The 21,858-nt window shown below is 55.2% G+C and overlaps 1 protein-coding gene across 1 annotated transcript in view; it reads left to right on the top strand.

The window, feature by feature from the left end:
* Positions 1–21,858, top strand: part of SND1 (staphylococcal nuclease and tudor domain containing 1) — a 501,059-nt gene that overhangs the window by 230,444 nt on the left and 248,757 nt on the right. The window contains exon 13 of the mRNA XM_077837914.1: positions 11,906–12,016. Coding sequence (XP_077694040.1) covers positions 11,906–12,016 — 111 coding nt within the window. The remainder of the gene's footprint in view (positions 1–11,905; positions 12,017–21,858) is intronic.

Here is a 21,858-nt window from a genome sequence, read left to right on the forward strand (position 1 = left end):
GAAAACAGCTGTCGGTCCGGATGCAGTACCCCCCTGACCTCAGCTTGCTGGGCAGGGGTTAGCTGATCCGAGAGGGGAATTGTTTCCAGGGGGGAACCAGCTCTGGTCCCAGGGAATAGATCTACTAAAGGGTCATCTCCCTGCTCCTCCCACTGTCCACACACGGCCAACACCACGTTCCCCCGGCATAATATGGCTTCATCATATTCACATGGTAAACCCGGCAATGGTGCGCCCGGTTGGACAGCTCCACCACATAGTTTACCTCATTGAGCTGCTTGACGACCTTGAAAGGGCCCTCCCAGGCGGCCTGTAGTTTGTTCTTTCTCACTGGGATGAGAACCATCACCGGATCCCCGGTGGCGTAGGCCCGGGCCCGCGCCGTGCGGTCATACCAGACCTTCTGCTTCTTCTGGGCTCTGGCCAGATTCTCCCTGGCCAGGCCCATGAGTTCAGCCAGTCTCTCTCGGAAGATCAGGACATACTCCACCACTGACTCTCCATCGGGAGTGGCCTTCCCCTCCCATTCGTCTCTCATCAGGTCCAGGGGGCCCCTCACCCTCCTGCCATATAACAGTTCGAAAGGCGAAAGTCCGGTAGACTCCTGGGGCACCTCCCTGTACGCGAACAGCAGGTGAGGTAAGTACTTGTCCCAATCCTGCGGGTGCTGGTTCATAAAGGTTTTCAGCATCATCTTTAGCGTCCCGTTAAACCTCTCCACCAGCCCATTGGACTGGGGGTGATAAGCTGAGGCCCAGTCGTGCCGGACCCCACATTTCTCCCACAAGCACCGGAGCAGGGCCAACATGAAGTTGGAGCCTTGGTCTGTCAAGACTTCCTTGGGGAACCCCACTCGGCTGAAAATGGTCAGGAGTGCATCGGCCACGGTGTCTGCTTCAATGGAAGCTAAGAGCACTGCCTCGGGGTAGCGGGTGGCAAAATCTACCACCACCAGAATGTATTTCTTCCCCAACCGGGTCGTCTTGCTGAGAGGCCCCATGATGTCCATGGCCACTTTCTGGAAAGGCTCCTCTATGATGGGCAAAGGGTCTCAAAGCCGCTTTCCCCTTGTCCCGGGCCTTCCCCACCCTCTGACAGGGGTCACAGGATCGGCAATACTGCCAGACCGTGGTAAAGACCCCGGGCCAGTAAATGTTCTGTAGCAACCTCTGCCGGGTGCGCCGGATTCCCTGGTGCCCTGCGAGGGGGATGTCATGGGCCAGATAGAGTAGCTTGCGGCGATACTTCTGGGGGACCACCAGCTGCCTCCTGATCCCACAGGACTCTACTTCCCTTGGGGGAGCCCATTCTCGGTACAGGAACCCCTTCTCCCACAGGAACCTCTCCTGGCAGCCTCTCCTTGTGGTCCGTCCCACCCTGAGGTTGGCCAGGTCCCTGAGCTTCCGCAAGGAGGGATCTTTCCTCAACTCGGCCTGGAACTCAGCGGCTGGGGAAGGGATGGGGCCCGGTTCCCCCTCAGTGGCCACGTTCTGAGGCCTCAGCGTCTCTGAGCCGTGCCCCTCGGCGCTCCCTCCCCACCAGGGAAGGGTCCTGCGCCTCCAGTGTGGTACCCTCCCCGAGGTCAGGGTGCAGTGCCCCTCGCCGGCTCTGGCTACACGTCACAACCAGGGTGGTCTGGGGCTTGCTTGGCCAGTCCTCTAGGTCTCCCCCCATCAAAACTTCAGTGGGCAAATGGTGGTGTACCCCCACATCCTTGGGGCCCTCCTTGGCCCCCCGTTTCAGGTGTACCCTTGCCACAAGCACCTTAAATGGGGTCCCGCCCACCCGTCAGGGTCAGGTAGGTGTTGGGCACCACCCGATCTGGGGCCACCACCTCAGGCCGGGCCAGCGTCACCTCCGCGCCCGTATCCCAGTATCCATTGACCTTCCTCCCATCCACCTCCAGGGGAACAAGGCACTGTCTCCGGAGGGACAGCCCCGCGCCCACCCTGTAAACCGAGCACCCTGAGTCCAGAGCCTCCAGCCCTCTGGCGGAGCTGGCCTGGAGTACTCTTTCCTCCTGAACAGGTGGTAAACTGGTAGGCCCCTTTCCTGGGTCATCTGCCCCTCGTCCAGCTGGGTCCCTACCCAGTTAACCCTGGGTAGGTTGGGTCTGCTCAGTTTGTCCCTGAGCCTGGGGCACTGGGTCCGTACGTGGCCTCTCTGGCCACAGTGATAGCAGCTCAGGTCACGTTGGTCCCCTCGAGCGGGTCGGAGGGGCCCGATGCCAGGCATTCCCCTTTGGAGGGGGTTCTCCCTATTTCCCCGCTGGGAGGCCCCCTGGTGACTCTCTCTCTGCATCGTGGGGGGCCTGTTCTTTTGGGACTCCTCCCAGCTACCCCCTGACCGACTGTTCACAAACTCGTCGGCCAGCTGCCCTGCGTGCTGGGGGTTCTCGAGCTTTTTGTCCACCAACCACAGCCTCAGGTCGGAAGGGCACTGTTCATACAGTTGCTCCAGTACGATTAGGTCAAGCAGGTCCTCTTTAGCTTGGGCCCCAGCTGTCCACTTGCGGGCATAGCCCTGCATCCGGTTGACCAGTTGTAGGTAGGTGACCTCAGGCGTTTTACGCTGACTCCGGAACCTTCTCCGGTACATCTCAGGGGTCAGCCCAAACTCACGGAGCAGGGCCTGTTTGAACAGTTCATAGTCCCCTGCCTCCGGCCCTGTCATCCGGCTGTACACCTCCACGGCTTTGGGGTCCAGTAAGGGGGTGAGGAACTGGAGCCTGTCTGCAGGGTCAACCCTGTGCAGCTCACAGGCAGGCATTCTCAAAGGCCGTCAGGAAGCTATCTATGTCCTCCCCCTCCTTACGCTGGGCCAGGAAGCACTTATCAAAGTTCCTTGCAGTCTTGGGTCCCCCCTCACTCACCACGGCCGGGGCCCCACTGCTCCTCAGCCTGGCCAGCTCCAGTTCATGCTGTCTTTGTTTCTCCTTCTCCTGACGTTGTTTCTCCTTCTCCTCCTGCTCATGTTGACGTTATTTTTCATGATCCTCCAGCTCCCTCGTTTTCATCTTCCTCTCCCATTCCAGCCACCTCCGCTCCAGGGATGGGGAGCTCCGCCGGGAGGATCCCCTGCTGGCTGCCAGGGTCAGGGTGCCCTCGGTATTCGCTGGGCTTCCCCCAACCCCTCCCCCAGGCACAGGTAGGAAGGGTCTCGGGATGTCCTCGGCAGCAGTCTGACCCCTCCCAGCCTGGTCAGGCCCCAGGGCCCACGCTGCGTCTGCCGGGCGGCTTCCCTCAGGGACAGGGATCGGGTCATCCAAGCAATCCGTCTCCTCCAACTGGGCAATCAGCTGTACCTTGGTTGACCTCCCGATGCGCAGCCCCCTCTGCCTGCACAGCTCCACCAGGTCACTCTTAAGGCGTGTAGCGTACATCTCCCTGCTGGCCACTCGCAGGCCGGGCAGCTTCCCACGGTTTCCAGGAAAAGCCCTGAGTGTGCCAGTCCTTCTTGAGGTCACCACCTCTTTGCCAGGGTCGAGCTGCAGACTCCTCCGCCCTTGGGACCACTCGCTGCAATCCCCCGGGGGACCCTGTTACTGCAAAAGTTCTTCTCTCTGGTCACACACTCCGAGGAGTTAACCGCCCCCTGAAACCGTCTCTCTCTGAATGTTCAGCACGCCCGGTCCCCATCAATCCCCCTTCGTTTTACTGTTCCCCAGTCACTTACTGCAGGAAGCGCCGTTCACAGGGTGCAGGACATCCCACCGCTGCCACCAGTTGTCACGGAGTGTGGGGGAGTCCAGGCCCTGCACCCCTCTTCCTGGGATCCACTGAGACTCTCAGCCAGCCCGTAAAACAGAAGGTTTATTGGACAACAGGAACACAGTCCACAACAGAGCTTGTGGACACAACCAGGACCCCTCAATCACGTCCTTCTGGGGGAGCAGGGAGCTTAGACCCCAGCCCTGGGGTTCCCTGCGTTCCTCCACCCAGCCCCAAACTGAAAACTAAACCCACCCAGCAGGTTCCCTGCTGCAGTCTCAGTCCACGTTCCTGGGCAGAGGTGTTACCTCCCCCTCCCCCTCCTGGCTCAGGTGACAGGCTCTCAGGTCTCCCATCCCCAGGGCACATTCCCAGGTCAACACTCCCCCCTCCCTGCTGAGTCACATTGTCACATCGGGGTGTGGAGTGGGGAGCTCTGGCTGCAATGCCCCTCTGCTGAGGTTGGTAACAAGGGGGCAACGGGGACACCTGTCTGCTGGGGACTGAGACCTGCCAAGAGTTTACTGGACACCTGCCAAATGCCAGCGACTCAGTTAGTCAGCCTGGATCAGAGATCTCCCCCTGGGAGAGCTAGGCTCTAGCCCCCATTTTCCTCCAGTCCCTGTCCTCTAGGGACAGCTTGACCTGCTGTTTCCTACTCCCCGAGCCACTTGGCTTTGCTCTTGAGTCCTCCAGAGCTGGATTCCTGCAAACTCGGTCTCGAATGGGCGTTGCATTGGGGCACTTCTTGGAGTACACCAGGCCCCGGTATTGGCTCTTCAGTACTGTAGTCCTGTCTTTTTTTGGTGTTCTTGGAAACCTGCCGTTTGAGGTGTCTCCCTTTCCCTGTCCCAAGGGAGGGTGCACAGTCCTAGTGCCAGGACATGTGTGGTGTGAAGTGAAACCGGGAGCATTGTCCCATGAGAGGGGCTTTTCTTTCCCACACAGAAGCGGGTCTGGAGGTGAATACTGGCTACACTCCCTCTCCTGCACCTTTCCCGAGCCAAGTTCCATTCCCTGTGGGGCGCAGAGGGTTTGGTGCCTGGCTCCCATGAGCCCCGTTCAGAGCTGGGAGCTTTGTTGCCATTGCTGTTGCTAATTTCATGCTTAGTTTTTCAACTCCAGCTGAGGAGACAGGATGCTAGTCTGCCCTCCTGGAGGTCAGGTGCCAATCACTGCCTGGGCTCCTCTCCCAGCAGCTCTGTAATACTGAATCCAAAATCTAGGCTAATGTGACGAGACCTTCTCCGTAAGGCACTTTGCACCAGCTGTTCTGGTTCCGCCCCCCTCCCTGCTGCAAAGCTCCAGCTTTTAACATCAGCACAAACGCACAATACGAACCTCAATGAGCAGAGAAGCCGCAGACGTTTCTTTAGAGATGTGAAATGTGTCAAACTTCAGCAAGCAGCATTCGAACAGCATGTGCTGGCTGACTGGCTGAGAGCTGGAATGGAGACTCGGCATTCTCTCGCGCCCTTCCCCCCTCGCTTTGTACCACGATCTGCAAACACCGTTCAAAAGCAAGCTTCTGGGATGCTTTCTGCCGAAAAGGAGAAAATAAGCTACCTGGGGATTGAACCCCGGCCTCCCTGGCTGCCATCCAGGTGCTCAGGCTGCTGAGCTGGTGCACTAACAGGCCTCGAGGAAGCCACAGGAACAAGTTGCTAACTGCTAATCCTAGCAAAACTCCGCTGTTGGAAAACGAGCCCAGCTCTGCTTCCAGATCACCCTCCTCCTCCAACCCTCGCGGACTGCCCTTCAAGCAGTCTGGGACAGCGTCCGGCTCCAGGGAGGCCGATGCACTTAGCATCGGCCTTTAGGGCATCAGCTGAGGATCATGGTGTGATTTGCTGGGAGCCCCCAGGCTGAGCCATGTAGTCCAGGTGGAGGTGGGAAGGGGGCTGGGTTCGTGGCCATGGTGCGGGAGTCCACCCAGACGCAAGCTACAGATTGTCTTGGCGCTCTGAGGGCAGATGTCCTCTGGGAAGGACAGGGAGGATTAAGGGTAGGGAGGTTTTCCCCTCACTCAGCTTCAGCTGCTGCTCTGTCCAGGGTCCAGGCTGATCTCATCCAGTCTGTTGGAAAGCCAGGATTTGGCACCGTGGGTATCAGGAAGGTGGGATAGAACTGGGAGACACCTGTGTGTTGCTGCATGCCTGGTGAAAGCTCACTCCCCTTGTGGCCTTGTACAGACGCTGAAGGGTGAGTCCCCAGGGAGGGGATCTGGATGCCGATGCCAATGCCCATCACAGCTCGCTGGGTGTGGCATGAGACATAACTGCCGCCATCTCAGCCCTGTCCTGGCCCCTTCCATGCCTGAGAGCCCAGCAGGGTGGCGTGAATGCAATGGAAGGGCTCTGCCATAGAAGCCTGGATGCATGACCTTTGCTGTGGCCAGGAGGCATGCATCCTGCAGGGCCGCTGGTGCTCTCCCTTCTGGGCTGTACTGTGCAATGTGTGTTCGGTGGGTTGCTGGGCAGTGGGAGGGTGATTAGGGTAGTGCTGGGAGAGGCGGGTTGCGCTGAGATGTGGTTCGTGGACTGGCTTACGGCGGCAGGTTGTGCCATTGGCAGAGGTGTTAATGGTGTCGGTCGGCAGGGCTCCTGGAGGCTCTGACGCTCCTGCTGGGTGGAGCCTGTCCCCCCGCCGCCCCCTCGGGTTTTCTGCGTTGTGAGTGAGCTGACTCCAGAGAGGGAAGGCAGCGAGTTCTGCATCCCTAGTGTGGTTCCCTGGGACCCCAGAGGCCGGAAGGTGGCTGGCAGCTGGAGGCACTGAGGTTAGCGGAGTGCTGTGGCCTGGCACTTCAGCTGCCAGTGTGGCAGGGAGGGATCCATGGCCAGAGCAGGGTTCCTTGTGCCACATCCGGGCTGTGGCTGTTCTGCCCTGGCCTGTGGCATGATGGGCTGCGTGCGTGGGCTGGAAGGCCTCACCCCGTTGCAGCGGCCTCTCCGGGCAGCAGGTCCAATGTCTTGGGGAGAGCCTCTGCAGACCCCTGTTGCCTTGGGAAGCAGGATACACGTGCTGGGCAGATAATTTAACCATGTGCCTCTGTCCCCTTAAAAGGGGTTCAGTCACCGGGAGTCCTTCAGGGGTTGGGGGAGGGGGCACCTACGCTTGCAAAGAGTGCTTTGTCATGCGTGTGTGTGGGAGGATTGCGGGGAGTGGAGGTGGCTCACTGCAGCACCTAGCTTGGCTAGGAAAGCAAGGGTGTGTGGGCTGCTGGTAGCAAACAGCCTTCTGTTTGCCTTCCCCAGTGTGCCTGGGAGAGGAGCTGAGGTGCTTCTTCCTGGTTGCCTGGCATTTCGAGTGCTAGCTCTGCAGCTGCCTCCCGCTGTTGCTGATTTCCTCGCTTACGAATCCTCTGATTTCCCCTCCCCACTCCGAGGCGAGCCCTAATCTCAGCTTTCGGCACCAGCCCAGCCTGACCCCTCCCCATGGCACAGAGCGGGGAGACGCTGGTTGGAAGCTGTTAAAGGGATGAGTCCTGGGTTTGTAAGTTGTGAATTATTGGTGCCTGCCCTGTGTGTGTAAATGGAGGAGAATTACTGATGAACTCGGCCAAGTACCATTCATGAATTTGTTTAAAGCAGCATAATGCAATGGCAGCCAGTTTACTGCGCTCCCTGATTGGCATGCAAGCTTCATACCGCATCCACTCCCTGCACTGAGGATCTTTCCCCCTGACCTTTCCTTCACAGCTGAGAAAAACGTACACAGTCCTGAATGTACGAGAGCGATGGCAGCCTTTGTCAGGCTGGCTGCAAGGGGAAGGTTTGGCTGTTGTGTCCAGGTCCCAATGCAGCTCACCTGGGTGAACCGTGTGTGACGGGTTGGATCACAGAAACCGCCTTGGGGCTGCCAGCCGATGTGCCAAGAGTACTACTGCCCCTGCTTTCCCTGCCAGCTTGGGACTTCAGAACCCTGCCCAGTTGTGCTGTACGGGGAGATGTCCGCAAACCAGTAAAGTACCTGAAACCACTATGGCTTATTGCTAAAAGCAGCCAAGTCCGCAGGCTGTAAAGTGGCCATGTAGCAAACTTAGCTTGACCAAGGCAGGTGGGGAGGCGGTTTTGAGTGCCACAGAAAGGGCAGCTTGACCCCACATCCTTCCTGATAAGAATTGTGTTGAAGTGGCTGATACATGCATTTTAGAAGAGCAGGATGTGCCCCGGGAATGTCTATTGGGGCCTCAAGGCTGCAAACTCTGGAAAAAGCCACACCTGGTTAATCAGTAATCAGAAGGAGCTTCTTGCTTGCCCATTGGAACTGCTTGCTTAACAAGTTTTCTTTAAGGGACATGTCATTCTAGTGCTAATGTATAAATAAGGGGGAAAAGTTTGAGGTGGTGGGACTCTTCGGGACTGGACTCTCCCTCTGGATGCATCTTGTTTTCCCCACCGGCAGACGCTGCTGCTGTGTCACTCGAGAGCCACTCTCAGCTTCGGTAATTATCAAGGGTTGGGGGTGTTTTACTAACCTGTTGCGGATGTAAGCGCTTGAGAGTAAGTAAAGTTTAGCTTTAAGTGAAAGCACTCTTGTGTTGTCCTGTTTGTGCCAGCCATCTATCTGTTGGACAGCTGTGTCTCCCCTGATTTATTTCCTGACACCACCTCGCACAGAGTAAAAGTTACCAAGAGTGTTGGGTTGAAAGAACCCTGGGTAATGGTGCCAGACACGCTTTCCCACTTTTTTTTCTGAACAATGTCCCACAAACTGCAGGCTTAACTGAAAACAGCTTAAGACCTGAAAACAGCTTAAGTGGTGTTCCTGTCTCCAACACTCAGATGCCCAACTCCCAATGGGGTCCAAACCCCAAATAAATCCGTTTTACCCTTTATAAAGCTTATACAGGGTAAACTCATAAATTGTTTACCCTCTATAACACTGATAGAGAGATGCACAGCTGTTCTCTCTCCCCCCCCCCATATCAATGCATACTCTGAGTTAATTAATAAGTAAAAAGTGATTTTTATTAAATTCAAAAGGTAGGATTTAAGTGGTTCCAAGTAATAGACAGAACAAAGTAAATTACCAAACAAAATAAAATAAAACACGCAAGTCTAAACCTAATACAGTAAGAAAGTAATTACAGAGGAAATCTCACCCTCAGAGATGTTTGAGTAAGCTATGCTACCAGCACTCCCAGCTGTCTTCGAGACATCACTGACTTCCTGAGGAAACTACAGTCCATCGGTGATCTTCCTGAAAACACCCTCCTGGCCACTATGGATGTAGAAGCCCTCGACACCAACATTCCACACAAAGATGGACTACAAGTCGTCAGGAACAGTATCCCCGATAATGTCACGGCAAACCTGGTGGCTGAACTTTGTGACTTTGTCCTCACCCATAACTACTTCACATTTGGGGACAATGTATACCTTCAAATCAGCGGCACTGCCATGGGTACCCGCATGGCCCCACAGTATGCCAACATTTTTATGGCTGACTTAGAACAACGCTTCCTCAGCTCTCGTCCCCTAACGCCCCATCTCTACTTGCGCTACATTGATGACATCTTCATCATCTGGACCCATGGAAAAGAAGCCCTTGAGGAATTCCACCATGATTTCAACAATTTCCATCCCACCATCAACCTCAGCCTGGTCCAGTCCACACAAGAGATCCACTTCCTGGACACTACAGTGCTAATAAGCGATGGTCACATAAACACCACCCTATACCAGAAACCTACTGACCGCTATTCCTACCTACATGCCTCCCGCTTTCACCCAGACCCCACCACACGATCCATTGTCTACAGCCAAGCTCTACGATACAACCGCATTTGTTCCAACCCCTCAGACAGAGACAAACACCTACAAGATCTCTATCAAGCATTCTTACAACTACAATACCCACCTGCGGAAGTGAAGAAACAGATAGATAGAGCCAGAAGAGTACTCAGAAGTCACCTACTACAGGACAGGCCCAACAAAGAAAATAACAGAACGCCACTAGCCGTCACCTTCAGCCCCCAACTAAAACCCCTCCAACGCATCATCAAGGCTCTACAACCTATCCTGAAGGATGACCCATCACTCTCACAGATCTTGGGAGACAGGCCAGTCCTTGCTTACAGACAGGCCCCCAACCTGAAGCGAATACTCACCAGCAACCACACAACAGAACCACTAACCCAGGAACTTATCCTTGCAACAAAGCCCGTTGCCAATTGTGCCCACATATCTATTCAGGGGACACCATCACAGGGCCTAATAACATCAGCCACACTATCAGAGGCTCGTTCACCTGCACATCCACCAATGTGATTTATGCCATCATGTGCCAGCAATGCCCCTCTGCCATGTACATTGGTCAAACTGGACAGTCTCTACGTAAAAGAATAAATGGACACAAATCAGATGTCAAGAATTATAACATTCATAAACCAGTCGGAGAACACTTCAATCTCTCTGGTCACGCAATCACAGACATGAAGGTCGCTATCTTAAAACAAAAAAACTTCAAATCCAGACTCCAGCGAGAAACTGCTGAATTGGAATTCATTTGCAAATTGGATACTATTAATTTAGGCTTAAATAGAGACTGGGAGTGGCTAAGTCATTATGCAAGGTAGCCTATTTCCTCTTGTTTTTTCCTCCCCCCCCCCGATGTTCTGGTTTAACTTGGATTTAAACTTGGAGAGTGGTCAGTTTGGACGAGCTATTACCAGCAGGAGAGTGAGTCTGTGTGTGTATGGGGGTGGGTTTTTGGAGGGGGGTGAGGGAGTGAGAGAACCTGGATTTGTGCAGGAAATGGCCTAACTTCATTATCATGCACATTGTGTAGAGAGTTGTCACTTTGGATGGGCTATCACCAGCAGGAGAGTGAATTTGTGTGGGGGGGTGGAGGGTGAGAAAACCTGGATTTGTGCTGGAAATGGCCTAACCTGACGATTACTTTAGATAAGCTATTACCAGCAGGACAGTGGGGTGGGAGGAGGTATTGTTTCATATTCTCTGTGTATATATAAAGTCTGCTGCAGTTTCCACGGTATGTATCTGATGAAGTGAGCTGTAGCTCACGAAAGCTCATGCTCAAATAAATTGGTTAGTCTCTAAGGTGCCACAAGTACTCCTTTTCTTTTTGCGAATACAGACTAACACGGCTGTTACTCTGAAACCTCTCACTCCTATGGTTACTGTCCTTTGTTCCAGTTTCTTTCAGCCTCTCCACCCCCAAAGGATACCTATCTCTTGAGCCAGCTGAAGACAAAATGAATGGGTCTCCCAGAGGCTTAAATAGACTTTCTCTTGTGGGTGGAGCATCCTCTCTCCTATGCAAAATCCATCTCCAAGATGGAGTTTTGGAATCACATGGGCAAGTCGCGTGTCCATGCATGACTAAGTTCCTTTCCAGCCAGGCCACATTCCTGGGAAAGGTCAGATGGGGATTGGCTTTTCCAAGTTCATTGTTGGCTTAAGTATTTCTTGATTGGGCACTTACTGAGAATAGTCTTTTCTCAGGAAGCTGACCAACTGCTTCACTGAGGCTACTTAAAGTTAAACAAGTACACGGCCAATATTCATAACTCTGAATGCAAAAATGACACGTGCATACAAATAGCATGAATCGATTCAGTAGCTCATAACCTTTACAGAGAGATGTTACATGGCATATGTAGCATAAAACATATTCTAGTTATGTCATATATACATTCATGAGCATATTCCCATAAAGTATTATGGGTTGCAACGTCACTGTGAACAAGGCTTTGTGTTGGCTTAGTCCCCAGAAGTGCCCTGCCCTTAGCCGCTCTCTTTTCCCCCCTCACTTCCACCCAGGCCCAGTTGTGCAGCTCCAAGGAGCCAGCTCCATAGCTCCTAGGCGGCCCCCTGAATCACAGCTGTGGGGTGAGGAGCTGCTCTCCAGTGGGGCTGTGGGCAAGAGAGGGATGGGGAGGGAAGCAGCTGCTCCTTCCTTCCCCTGCCTGGGCTTCTTCTGGGTACTAGGGACCAAGGGATGCTGCAGCTCTCAGCTGGTGGGTGCCAGCTGCTGGGCTCCCCTTTGGGACCCGCATTGGGGCTGTGCCTCGTCGCTGAGCTGCTGCAGTTCCCCTGTGTAGTGTTACATGTTACATACGTGGCAGAGGGCATAGTCATGCCCAGTGCAGGGGTATGTGCGTGGAGGGGGCGGCCAGGACTTACGTCACCTTCCCCCCAGGCTGAGTCCCCGGTGTCTTTGTGTTGCAGAAACATCGCTGAGGCCCTAGTGAGCAAGGGCCTTGCCACGGTCATCCGTTACCGGCAGGATGACGACCAGCGATCCTCGCACTATGATGAGCTGCTGGCCGCGGAGGCACGGTGAGTGGGCACGGCCGGTTGCCTCGCAAACAAAACGGGGGAGGGGGTGTCTGTGCTGGGCCAGGATAGCTGCTGGGTGAAGGGCATTGTGGGTGCCGGCCTGCAGGAGAGCATGCCCGGCAGTGAGGTGTGGGAGAGTGCCACGCAACAGGGTGGGCAGCAGACCTGGTGTGTGAGCTCTAAGGACAGGGCGCTTCCTTTGGCTACTTCATGGGCGGGGGGAAAGCGGAGGGAGCATTAGCCCGGCGGGGGCGGTGGGAGGAGGAGCTGGCACTCGGCATGGACTATGCTTGGGTCTTCTCCATTCTGCCGTCCTGACTGCTGCCCCAGTTCTCCCGGGCCTGGGAAGGGTCACAGCAGAGCCCCCATAGGGACGGGGCAGGCACCTCCCCTCCAGTTTCATCACCCTCCCTCCCATACCCACCTCCTCCTCGGGCAGCAGATAGGGGAAGGGACTTCCTAGCTGAGCTCCCCACCCTTCAGTCCCTGTCCACCCCATGCTCTGCCCCTTCCCCAGATTGCTGGCTGACTGTGAGCTCTCCGGGCTGGGGGGAATGAGTCCCGTGCCATGTGATGCCCTGTAGCCCTGTGACGCAGCAGGGAGGGGGGAGTGTTGACCTGGGAATGTGGCAGGGGAGTTGCACTGGGGATGGGAGACCTGAGAGCCTGTAACCTGAGCTGGGAGGGGGAGGTAACACCTCTGCCCGGGAAACTGGACAAAGGCTGCAGGAGAGAGCCTGCTGGGGGGGTTTAGTTTCAGTCTGGGGCTGGGTGGTGGAACACAGGGAACCCCAAGGCTGGGGTCTAAGCTCCCTGCCCCTCAGAAGGACTTGACTGAGGGGTCCTGGTTGTACCCAGAAGCTCTGTTTTAGACTGTGTTCCTATTGTCCAATAAACCTTCTGTTTTACTGGCTGGCTGAGAGTCACGGCGAATCCCAGGAAGAGGGGTGCAGGCCCCGGACTCCCCCACACTCCGTGACAAGCCCCCTCCCGCATTGCCTCCGCTGACCTTTCTGGCTCCACGTTGAGTTCTCGGTTACCCTCTTGCTTTTCCAAACTCTGCCCCTGCTCCCCAGCTGTGTGGCTTGCCCTAGCCAGGGGTGCTTCTCACGCCCCATTCATCTGGAATCCTGCCTCACCTCGCCGTTGTTGAGCTGCCTCTCCCTAAGGCTGCGAGTGCAGCAAACCCCCCAGCGCCTTGCACTGCAGAACAAATGTCTGGTGCTGCAAAGGGCTGTGTAGCGCTGGCAGCATGCCAGGCGTGCTGTGAGTCAGTGGGTATGGTGTGTTGCATTTGGATTCTCCGTGTTAATTCTGGAGTTCCCAACAGGCAGATTAAAGAAGATAACATTTTAAAAATGCCTAGGAGATTGTTGGAATCTTCCAGCCCATTGCATGTATCAAGCTTGGAAAGGTGGTCAAGCTGAGGGGAGTTCAAAGGCCTGAGCTTCATTCCCTGGGGCCGCGTGCACAGCAGAAAGCATCAAGAGCTTCCGGCCCCAGCCTGTCTGCAGGAGCAGTAATTGCATTTAAGGAATACAACATCTGAGCGGATTCAAAGGACTTTAGACACATTCTGTGCTTATGTAATTAGGTTGGGGTTATCTTGGTGAGAGAAATGCAGGCAAGTGTTCCTTTTGCCTGGTGCGTCCTCTGTCCCGGCAGGGCGAACTGCAGCTCCGCAGGAGGTACCTGTGGCCCGGAGCTCATTACCCAGCTCCCCTCCCTTCTCTGACCGATAGCAGGCCAGACCAGGCAGCTCCCGTCACCCACATCCCCCAGCCCCGGGCAGCTCAGTGAACCTCCTGGTTTGTACTGCTGCTTCATCCTGGGATCCCAGAGCACTTTGCTAACTTTACAAGAGGCCACCTGGTAGGTGTGCAGCTGGGGATAGCCCAGGGGTTCTCAGACTTCTATACTGGTGGCCCCTTTCACACTGCAAGCCTCTGAGTGCGACCCCACCCTTATAAATTAAAAACGCTTTTTATGTATTTAATACCATTATAAATGCTGGAGGGAAAGCAGGGTTTGGGGTGGAGGCTGACAGCGCACAACCCCCCATGTAATAACCTCACGACCCTCTGAGGGGTCCCGACCCCTAGCTTGAGAACCCCTGGGGAAACCGAGGCACGGTGGTAGTGTTACTGGGCTAGCTCTATGGAAGCAGGCAGTCGGTGGTGAAGCCTGGGGTCCAGTCAAACCCTATCAGTCTGAAATCAAAGTGTGCGTGTGTCCCCTCTGCTGTTTGGGGGTTCACTCCCACCTGCTTGTGCCTCCTGGCGCTGATGCACTGGGGTGTCCATTGTGCTGCCCCCAGTCTCCGAGCAGAGAACTGGCGGGTGACTCTGCTTCCAGCAGAGGTGGTGGGGGTGAGATATCAGCCGGGTGTCTGGCCACAGGCTGTTGTGGGCACCTGCTTCCCAACTCCTCCCTTCCGTTGTGGTTGGATAGGGGAGACGTCTTCCCTTGTGGCCCTCTGCTGCTGTGCCGCCTTGCTGTGCGGCTGTGGAGCAGCTGCTGCGGGCCAGCCCAGGGGCACATGCGTTTCAGGGCTGGTGACCGATGCATTGACCATTGTGCTTTAAAGCCAAGCAATGCCAAGCTGAAGCTGCTTGTGGAGGCGGTACAAGCGTCAGGGTCTTGTCCTTCCACTGAAGGGCCTGGGAGCTGCGGAGCAGGGGGCGAGTGAGGGGAGGTGTTGGAACGGTTGATGGGATCATTGTGTGAAGAGCAGAGAGGGAAGGGAGAAGCTAGGAGAGGCGAATTAAGGCAGGAAGATGCCAATGACTTTTAGGGAGTTGGGGCATGGGTCCATGCCTTGGAAAGGCTTACTGGAGCTCTGCCGAGCTGTGAGATGGTCCACGTGCCTTTCTCCCTGCAGCCTACAAAAAGTCTGGCCAGGATCCATGGCCCATCCTTGATAGGCCCTGGCGACCAGCAGCGAAGTGGCGAGCAGGAGGGAGCTGGGGAGTGGAGGGAAATGGGCTTGCTCGGGCTGGGTGGACCCTGCTTGGCTTTGCAATGTCATGGGGTCCCTGGCTCCCCATACATGGCATACAATCAAAACCTGTTAAGAACCTACAGCAGGGCCCAGATGGTTAGGCTGGAGAGTGTCAGGAAACCCAGGCAGGAATCTTGTGATGATCAAAGGCACTCTTAGAATGTGGGGAAATCCAGAGTGAAGGTCAAACTGAAGCAAACCCCAGCCTCCCCTGACAGTGCCTGGCCCAGGGAAAACCTGGCAGCTCGGGCACTTGGGCTCCCACTCACGCACGTGCCAGGTCTGGTGTCCGCACCAGGGGCCAGATTCTCACTGCGCCAAGGCCCCTTGTGAAGTCGGCACAAATCATGTTGACACCTGTGGTAAGGCCTGTGCCGCTGCCGGGCAGTGTGAAGGGGCTGTAGTGTAGATAGCTTGTCCGCACAGCTGGCGCAGGTCTGAGCAACACGCGGCTGGTCGCAGCCCCTGGGGCTAAGACTCCACGCACAGGTAAAGTGTCCAGTGGCTTAGTCAGCTCAGGCTGCCTTGCCAGCAAACTGCGGCCCGCCCAGAGAGCCACTCCAGATGCTTGCCTAGGCAAATGGAATGCTAACAATGATTGCTCCCTGGTCATTAAGAGCCTGCTGGCCCTCAATTACACAAATGTCATTAGAGGAAGAGGGAGGTGGTGAGCCTGCCTGTCCACACCACAAAATTACAGCACTGACATGCTTGACAAGCACAGAGGTGAAGCAGAATCACCGTATCAGACTTGTGCGTATGAGTCCAGGCACATGCGGGCTTCTTATCGCGCCTAGCATGCAAAGGATGAAGGGTGGATGGGAGAATGGGGGCATGGATCAGTACAGTTGCTTTACCAGAGTCCTTCCAGTCCATAGCCATAGTCTGCAGCCTTCTGCCAGCCCTGGGAGCAAGACCTAGAACCTGAAATAATACAATGGGCACAGCTGGACCTGCTTGAAGGAGCAAAGGATGGCGCGGTGGGGGTGTGGTGTTCATAGAATCATAGAATCTCAGGAGGTCATCTAGTCCAACCCCCTGCTCAAAGCAGGAACAATCCCCAATTTTTGCCCCAGATCCCTAAATGGCCCCCGACAAGGATTGAACTCACAACCCTGTATTTAGCAGGCCAATGCTCAAACCACTAAGCTATCCCTCCCCCCGGGGCAGAGTTAAGGAGGATGAACAGAACAGGGAAGCTGATATTTCTGGGGGCAGAGCTGAGGAGGAGGAGAGGCTGGTGTATCTGGGGGGGCAGAGTTAAGGAGAATGAGGATGGGAGAGGCTAGTATCTCTGAAGCACAGCAGGCTCTAGTAGCTCTGCGATCTAAGGCTGCGCTGAGTTTGCCCACCCCTGCCCTAGAGGATTAAACTTTTTGGTCTGAGGGCCACGTCTGAGTGGGGAAGTTGTATGCAGGGCCATGAATGTAGGGCGGGGAGTGTGGGAGGGGGTGCGGTGTGCAGGAAGGGGCTGGAGTGCAGGGTGCTGCAGGGGGCTCAGGAGTGGGTGCAGGAGGGGGCTCAAGAAAGGGGGTAGGGGGTTCAGGGAAGGGGCTTGGGGTGCAGGAGGGGGGCGGTAGGGGTTGGGGGTGCAGAGTGCAGGAGGGGGCTCAGGGCAGGGGGTTAGGTGCAGCAGGGGGCTCAAGGCAGGGGGTGCAAGAGGAGTTCGGGGTGTGGGCTCTGGCCCGGCACCACTTACCTTGAGCAGCTCCAGGATGGCAGCAGTGCGCAGCGGGGCTAAGGCAGGCTCCCTGGCCCCACTCCGCCCCTGGAAGCGGCCAGCATGTCCGGCAGTGGCTCCTGGGGGTGGGGCAGGGAGGGGCATGCAGCTCTGCTGCGCGCTGCCCTGGCCTGTGGGTATGACTCCTGAAGCTCCCATTGGCCGCAGTTCCCCGTTCCCGGCCAGTGGGACCGGCAGGGGGCAGAGCCTGCAGGCGAGGGCAGCGCCCAGAGCCCTCTGCCCCCCGCACCACAGGGCTGGCACTCCAGCAGGCCAGATTGAAAGCCCCGATAGGCTGGATCCGGCCCGTGGGCAGTAGTTTGCCCTCTCCTGCTCTAGGGACTGTATACTCTCTAGGGGTCCTCGGGATGTTTTGGAGTCAGGCACCGAACCAGCCGGCCCTGCTGCTCCCTATAGGCTTCCTGGTCGATTATTTCTCTCTCAAGCCTGTTGTTCTTCGTGTGCCACCAGTCAGGACTTTTCCGGGCTGCTCAGCCACCTTCTTGTCGATTCCCATAGCATCCTACAAGACAGAGACGGGAGACCCCGCTGGGTCCCATACAGTCCTTATCCCCGGCTATTGCGGCCTCAGGCCCGAGAGGATTCAGCTCAGCTCAGTCTTAGCTGTGGAGTCCTAGCTGCTAGACCCTCCCTAGTAGTGCGAGTGTGCTGTCCCCTCTAGCTGTGTGTGGGAGGAGATCAAACACGGCTTGCCTTGGGAGACAAGTCCGGAGTCTGCGGGGAATTCTGATTTGCTATTCCCTTTCCTTTCCCTCCACGTCAAATCCCCTTTCTCTGCACTAAACAATTCCTCTGCTTCCTTGGCGTCTGCACCATTAAATACTTGTACCCTGTTCCATTCTTCTGCACCCTTTGTTGCCCTTAGTCTGCCCTTACCCAACCTACGCAAATTAGCTTTAGCCCTACCCGCACAAATTAATCCATCCAGGCCCCTGCCCTTGTGTGCGCGTCCACCAGCCCCCGGCATGGTATTCCAGGTGTGCAGTTTTATACATCCATTGGCAGCAGCAGTGAACACGAGCTCCCACCTGGATGGCATTAAGAGGTGCTGGCAGTATTAGGGTTTGGTTTCTGTTTCGGCTACAGCTATGCTGGCATCCAGAACCGCATGTGCGTCTCAGCTGACGTATCCCCATCCCCCTGCTCCAGCCTCTAGATTAGAGGGCACTTGTTTTCTCTGATGTGTCACCAATTTTAAACATAGAGCTACCAGGGTCTCTGGGACACAGGCTCAGCACAGTGATCTGTAGGGCCCTGGCTGGCTTGCTGATGAAAGGATCATACATCTCTTCTCCTGGGGAAGCTGATTTGAAGAGGGGCTCTGAAGAGCAAATACTTGGTGGCTTTCTGGGCCTGCATTTTTCATTTGACCCTATAAAGACAGAGAACTCCACTTTGGTTTCTTTCGTTTGTTCTGAAAGGAACTTAGAGGCTGAACTAACCTGTGAGCTCTCTGTGTTCCTGCTTGATCCTAAGCAAACTGCTGCCGTGTTTGTGCTGGCTCTGACTGCTCGGAGATGGGGTAAAGCAGAGTCTTTCCTCTTTGGCTTGCTGATTTTGGAGGCTTTCAAGTACAGTCAGCTCAGGGAGCTGGATGAGATGCCTCATGCAGCAGGGAGTTAAGGTAGCATCTGCTGCTAGAGGGGGAGCTGTTTGCTTGGGATCACTCTCTAAGGCCGGGCTCAGGGGAGGGCGTTTACAATGTTTTGCACTTGTGGAATGTTTCCCAGCTGCAGATATCAAAGTGCTCCCCAGGCAGTTGAGTCTCTAAGATCTTTATAAACCTAAATCTTCCTGATAACTCTCAGAGGAGTCTTATGTTTTACCGACAAGGAAGTTGGGACGCAGAGTGGGGAAAGCACTTTCCCAAATCATGAGGAAATGAGCATCCGAGCTAGGAACAGAACCTAGGTCGGAATCCCAGTGTCATGCTGAACATCCAGCCCCTGGTTTCTGTCGGACTGAGGAAGACAAGCCAGGCCTACGAATGCAGGGTTCCCTCCACAAGGGAGAACCAAGACTTGACATTGCCAGGCACAAATGACAGGAACTGGAGCTAGAGCTGAGCCTGGTGATTTAGGGTAAAATACCTTCCAGGGCTGATGGAATTGTCCCCAAAACAAGCATTCATAAACCCAAGACATTCAGAGTGGAGGTTAAACTTAAAAGAAACCCAAAGCTGTAGAAGCATGTGTCACGGAGTCCCCGGGCGATGCTCTGGAACTGCTCCCTACAATGCTAGTCAGGACTCTGGGGAAGTCTCCTTTCTGTGAGCAGACAGTCTTCAGGACACACAGCTTCCACCTTCCTGGGTCTGACCTCGGAGCATTCAGCCTCCTCTGCCCCTCCATGCGCTTCCCCCAGCGAGTCTGCCCAGGTGGGGTCCTGGGGAAGCCAGAGGGTCGTGCCCCACAACTCCGCAGTCAGACTTGACTCTCAGCCAGCCAGTAAAACAGAAGGTTTGTTAGACGACAGGAACATGGTCTAACACAGAGCTTGCAGGTGCAGAGAACAGGACCTCTCAGCCGGGTCCATTTTGGGGGGACAGTGAGCCAGACAAACACGTCTGCCCTTCACTGCATGTCCGCCCTTCACTCCATGTCTGCAGCCAGCCCCAAACTGAAACTCTCTCCAGCCCCTCCTCCTCTGGGCTTTGTCCCTTTCCAGGGCCAGTAGGTCACCGGATTCCTTTGTTCTCCGACCCTTTAGCTCTCACCTTGCAAGGGGGAAGGGCCAGGCCATCAGGTGCCAGGAAACAGGGTGTTGGCCATTTTCTGTGTCCAGACTCCTGCACACACCTGCCCTCTAGGGCTCTGCAACGATCATACACCCTTATCCCACCACCTAGATACTTAAGAACTGCATAGGGGAAACTGAGGCATCCCCACAATATTCAGAGGAAATATTAAGAACAGTCCTGCTTTGTCACAGCGTGGCAATGTGCCACTCAGGCACCCAAACAACCTTAACTCTGCCCCAGAGTGACACTGTGCAATCTCCATACTAGTGTAACGAATGTGTTCTGGCGGGTGTGATCCCAGAGTCAAGTGACTTTTTTTTTTTTTTTAAACCCCTCTGCCCCAGTTCTTTGCTGCATGATGTCCCCACCAGGGAGAGTTAAGGTTTGGATGCCTTAAGTGTGCATTCAGCAGTAGCTCTCAGGGGACTTTGAAAATGAGTGCCATGTTCTGTTACCCTGGTGTGAATCCAGAGTAACGCCACTGAAGTGAGTTACGCTGGATTGACAGTGAGGCAACTGAGATCAGAATCTGAACTTCCCTCTGGGCATCTTTTGGGGCAAAGGCAGAAAGGATTGTGACTTAACAGCTCCTTCGAAGAACTGTGTCCCTAAAAGGCCACCTCTTCAGCCCACGCTGGGAGCCAGATGCGCCCTGAGGTGGTATCTGAACCCCCAGAAATGACAGCCACCAGGCGAGTCTCGTGGGCCATAAACACAAATGCTTCTTCACATGACGTTCTTCCAAAGCAGAGGTCAATACAAGTTCTTCTGGAATAAGATACTGTCAGTATCTAGGGCCTAATTCACTGTGGGGACGCTCCACCCCTAAGCTTGGCAGGACTCTCATAAGTTCACTGTGTGAAGCCCTGATGTGTCTGGCTCCCCTGCACAATTCTGTCACCCAGAAGCATCAGGGAGTGAGTTTGGGTGGAGCACGGTAGGCAGCTTGCTGTCACTGCTAGCAAGTTTAACAACTTCCCCTTCAGAAACGGAGCAGGTAGCTGCTTTCCTGCAAACAGCCATCTGCTGCCAAGCCACTTATCCCTGGAATCACTGAGTGGTTCTGATTTCTAAAAACCCATGCCTACCATTTAACAGGTCGGCCTGTTCTTCACTGCTCCCAAATGATACCCCTCAGCAGACTGATTGCTCTAAAAAGCCTCCGTAGGGCTGAGAATCTTTCCCTCCCATTTTGTGTTGGTCACGGACCAGTCTGAACAAAGGCATGCTGCTTGCCTAGGAGCAGCCAGAAGCGGCTTAGTAGGGGAAGTTTGAAAAGTCAGGAGCTTTTATTTTGAGTCTAATGTGAGAGTCTGAGGGCTGCAGAAATCAAGGCTGAACCCAGAGTGGGGAGAGCTGGGGGAACGTGTGATTTTTGTACCAAGACTGATCTGGCAATGCTTCTCATTGGTAGTCCAATGTATAGAGATGTCCATCGAGTGCCTAGGTGTCTGGGCAGGCAGCTATGGGAGTGAAACGCCATTAAAGCAGATGTGACCGTCTTGCTGGCGACAGCAGGAAACCTCTTTAAACAGACCCCACACCGTGCCCATTGCTCCACCATGATTGAAACAGAGGCCTTGTTTGTACCGGCCTTTGCCATGATTCCAGCCGTCGATGTCACACACAGGCAAGGGGAGTGGCGACTGGGTCTGCTGCCCTGGTTTCAAGCAGTGATAAACGCAAGCCATGACTTGCCTTGTCAGCTCTTGCACTGGAGCCATTGCAGCGGTGGGTGGAATTGAGGCAAATTTCCAGCGTAGACAATAACCCACAGACGCAAGAGTAACATCGCCTCTACCCCCGGTCCATTAGCAGTTCTGAAAACAAAACACCCAGGAGGTCCATCCTCTGTGTCCAGCAGCTGGAGAGAGCAGATGGGACTGGCAACAGGCTGTGAAGGTCAAGCAACCTTCTGGGGCATGAGTACTGGGGATGTTGATTCCAGAGCTGCCCTTAGGTATTCCAAGCCAGGTAAGTTAGTGAGAGCACAGCATGCAGAGTAACAATGGTAGAGGACTTCAGCCACATACAGTCAAGCCCTCGAATTGCCCGTGGAGACGCTCTGAGATCCAGCGAGGTTGCTGGAGTGCTGGCCTGGCGTGTTCTCCATGGCTCGTCCCTGCAGGCAGGGAAGGTTGCTGCGTTGTGCCCCCCAGGAGTGGCCCCAGGCAGGATGCGTCGCCATCGTCGTCGGTGGAAGTCTCCAAGGCTCGGCAAGGCCCAGGTCCAAGAGCAATCGTGCTGAGCATGGGCACTTTGCCCACCTTACCACCTGGGTCTCTGGAAGCAATGGGTGACTCCTCACCCAACAACTGCCCTTGTCAGACTCTCCAAGTCCTTCCCCAAACCACCAGCAG

Source organism: Eretmochelys imbricata, chromosome 1 (assembly GCF_965152235.1).
Source record: "Eretmochelys imbricata isolate rEreImb1 chromosome 1, rEreImb1.hap1, whole genome shotgun sequence".
Taxonomy (NCBI): Eukaryota; Metazoa; Chordata; order Testudines; family Cheloniidae; genus Eretmochelys; species Eretmochelys imbricata.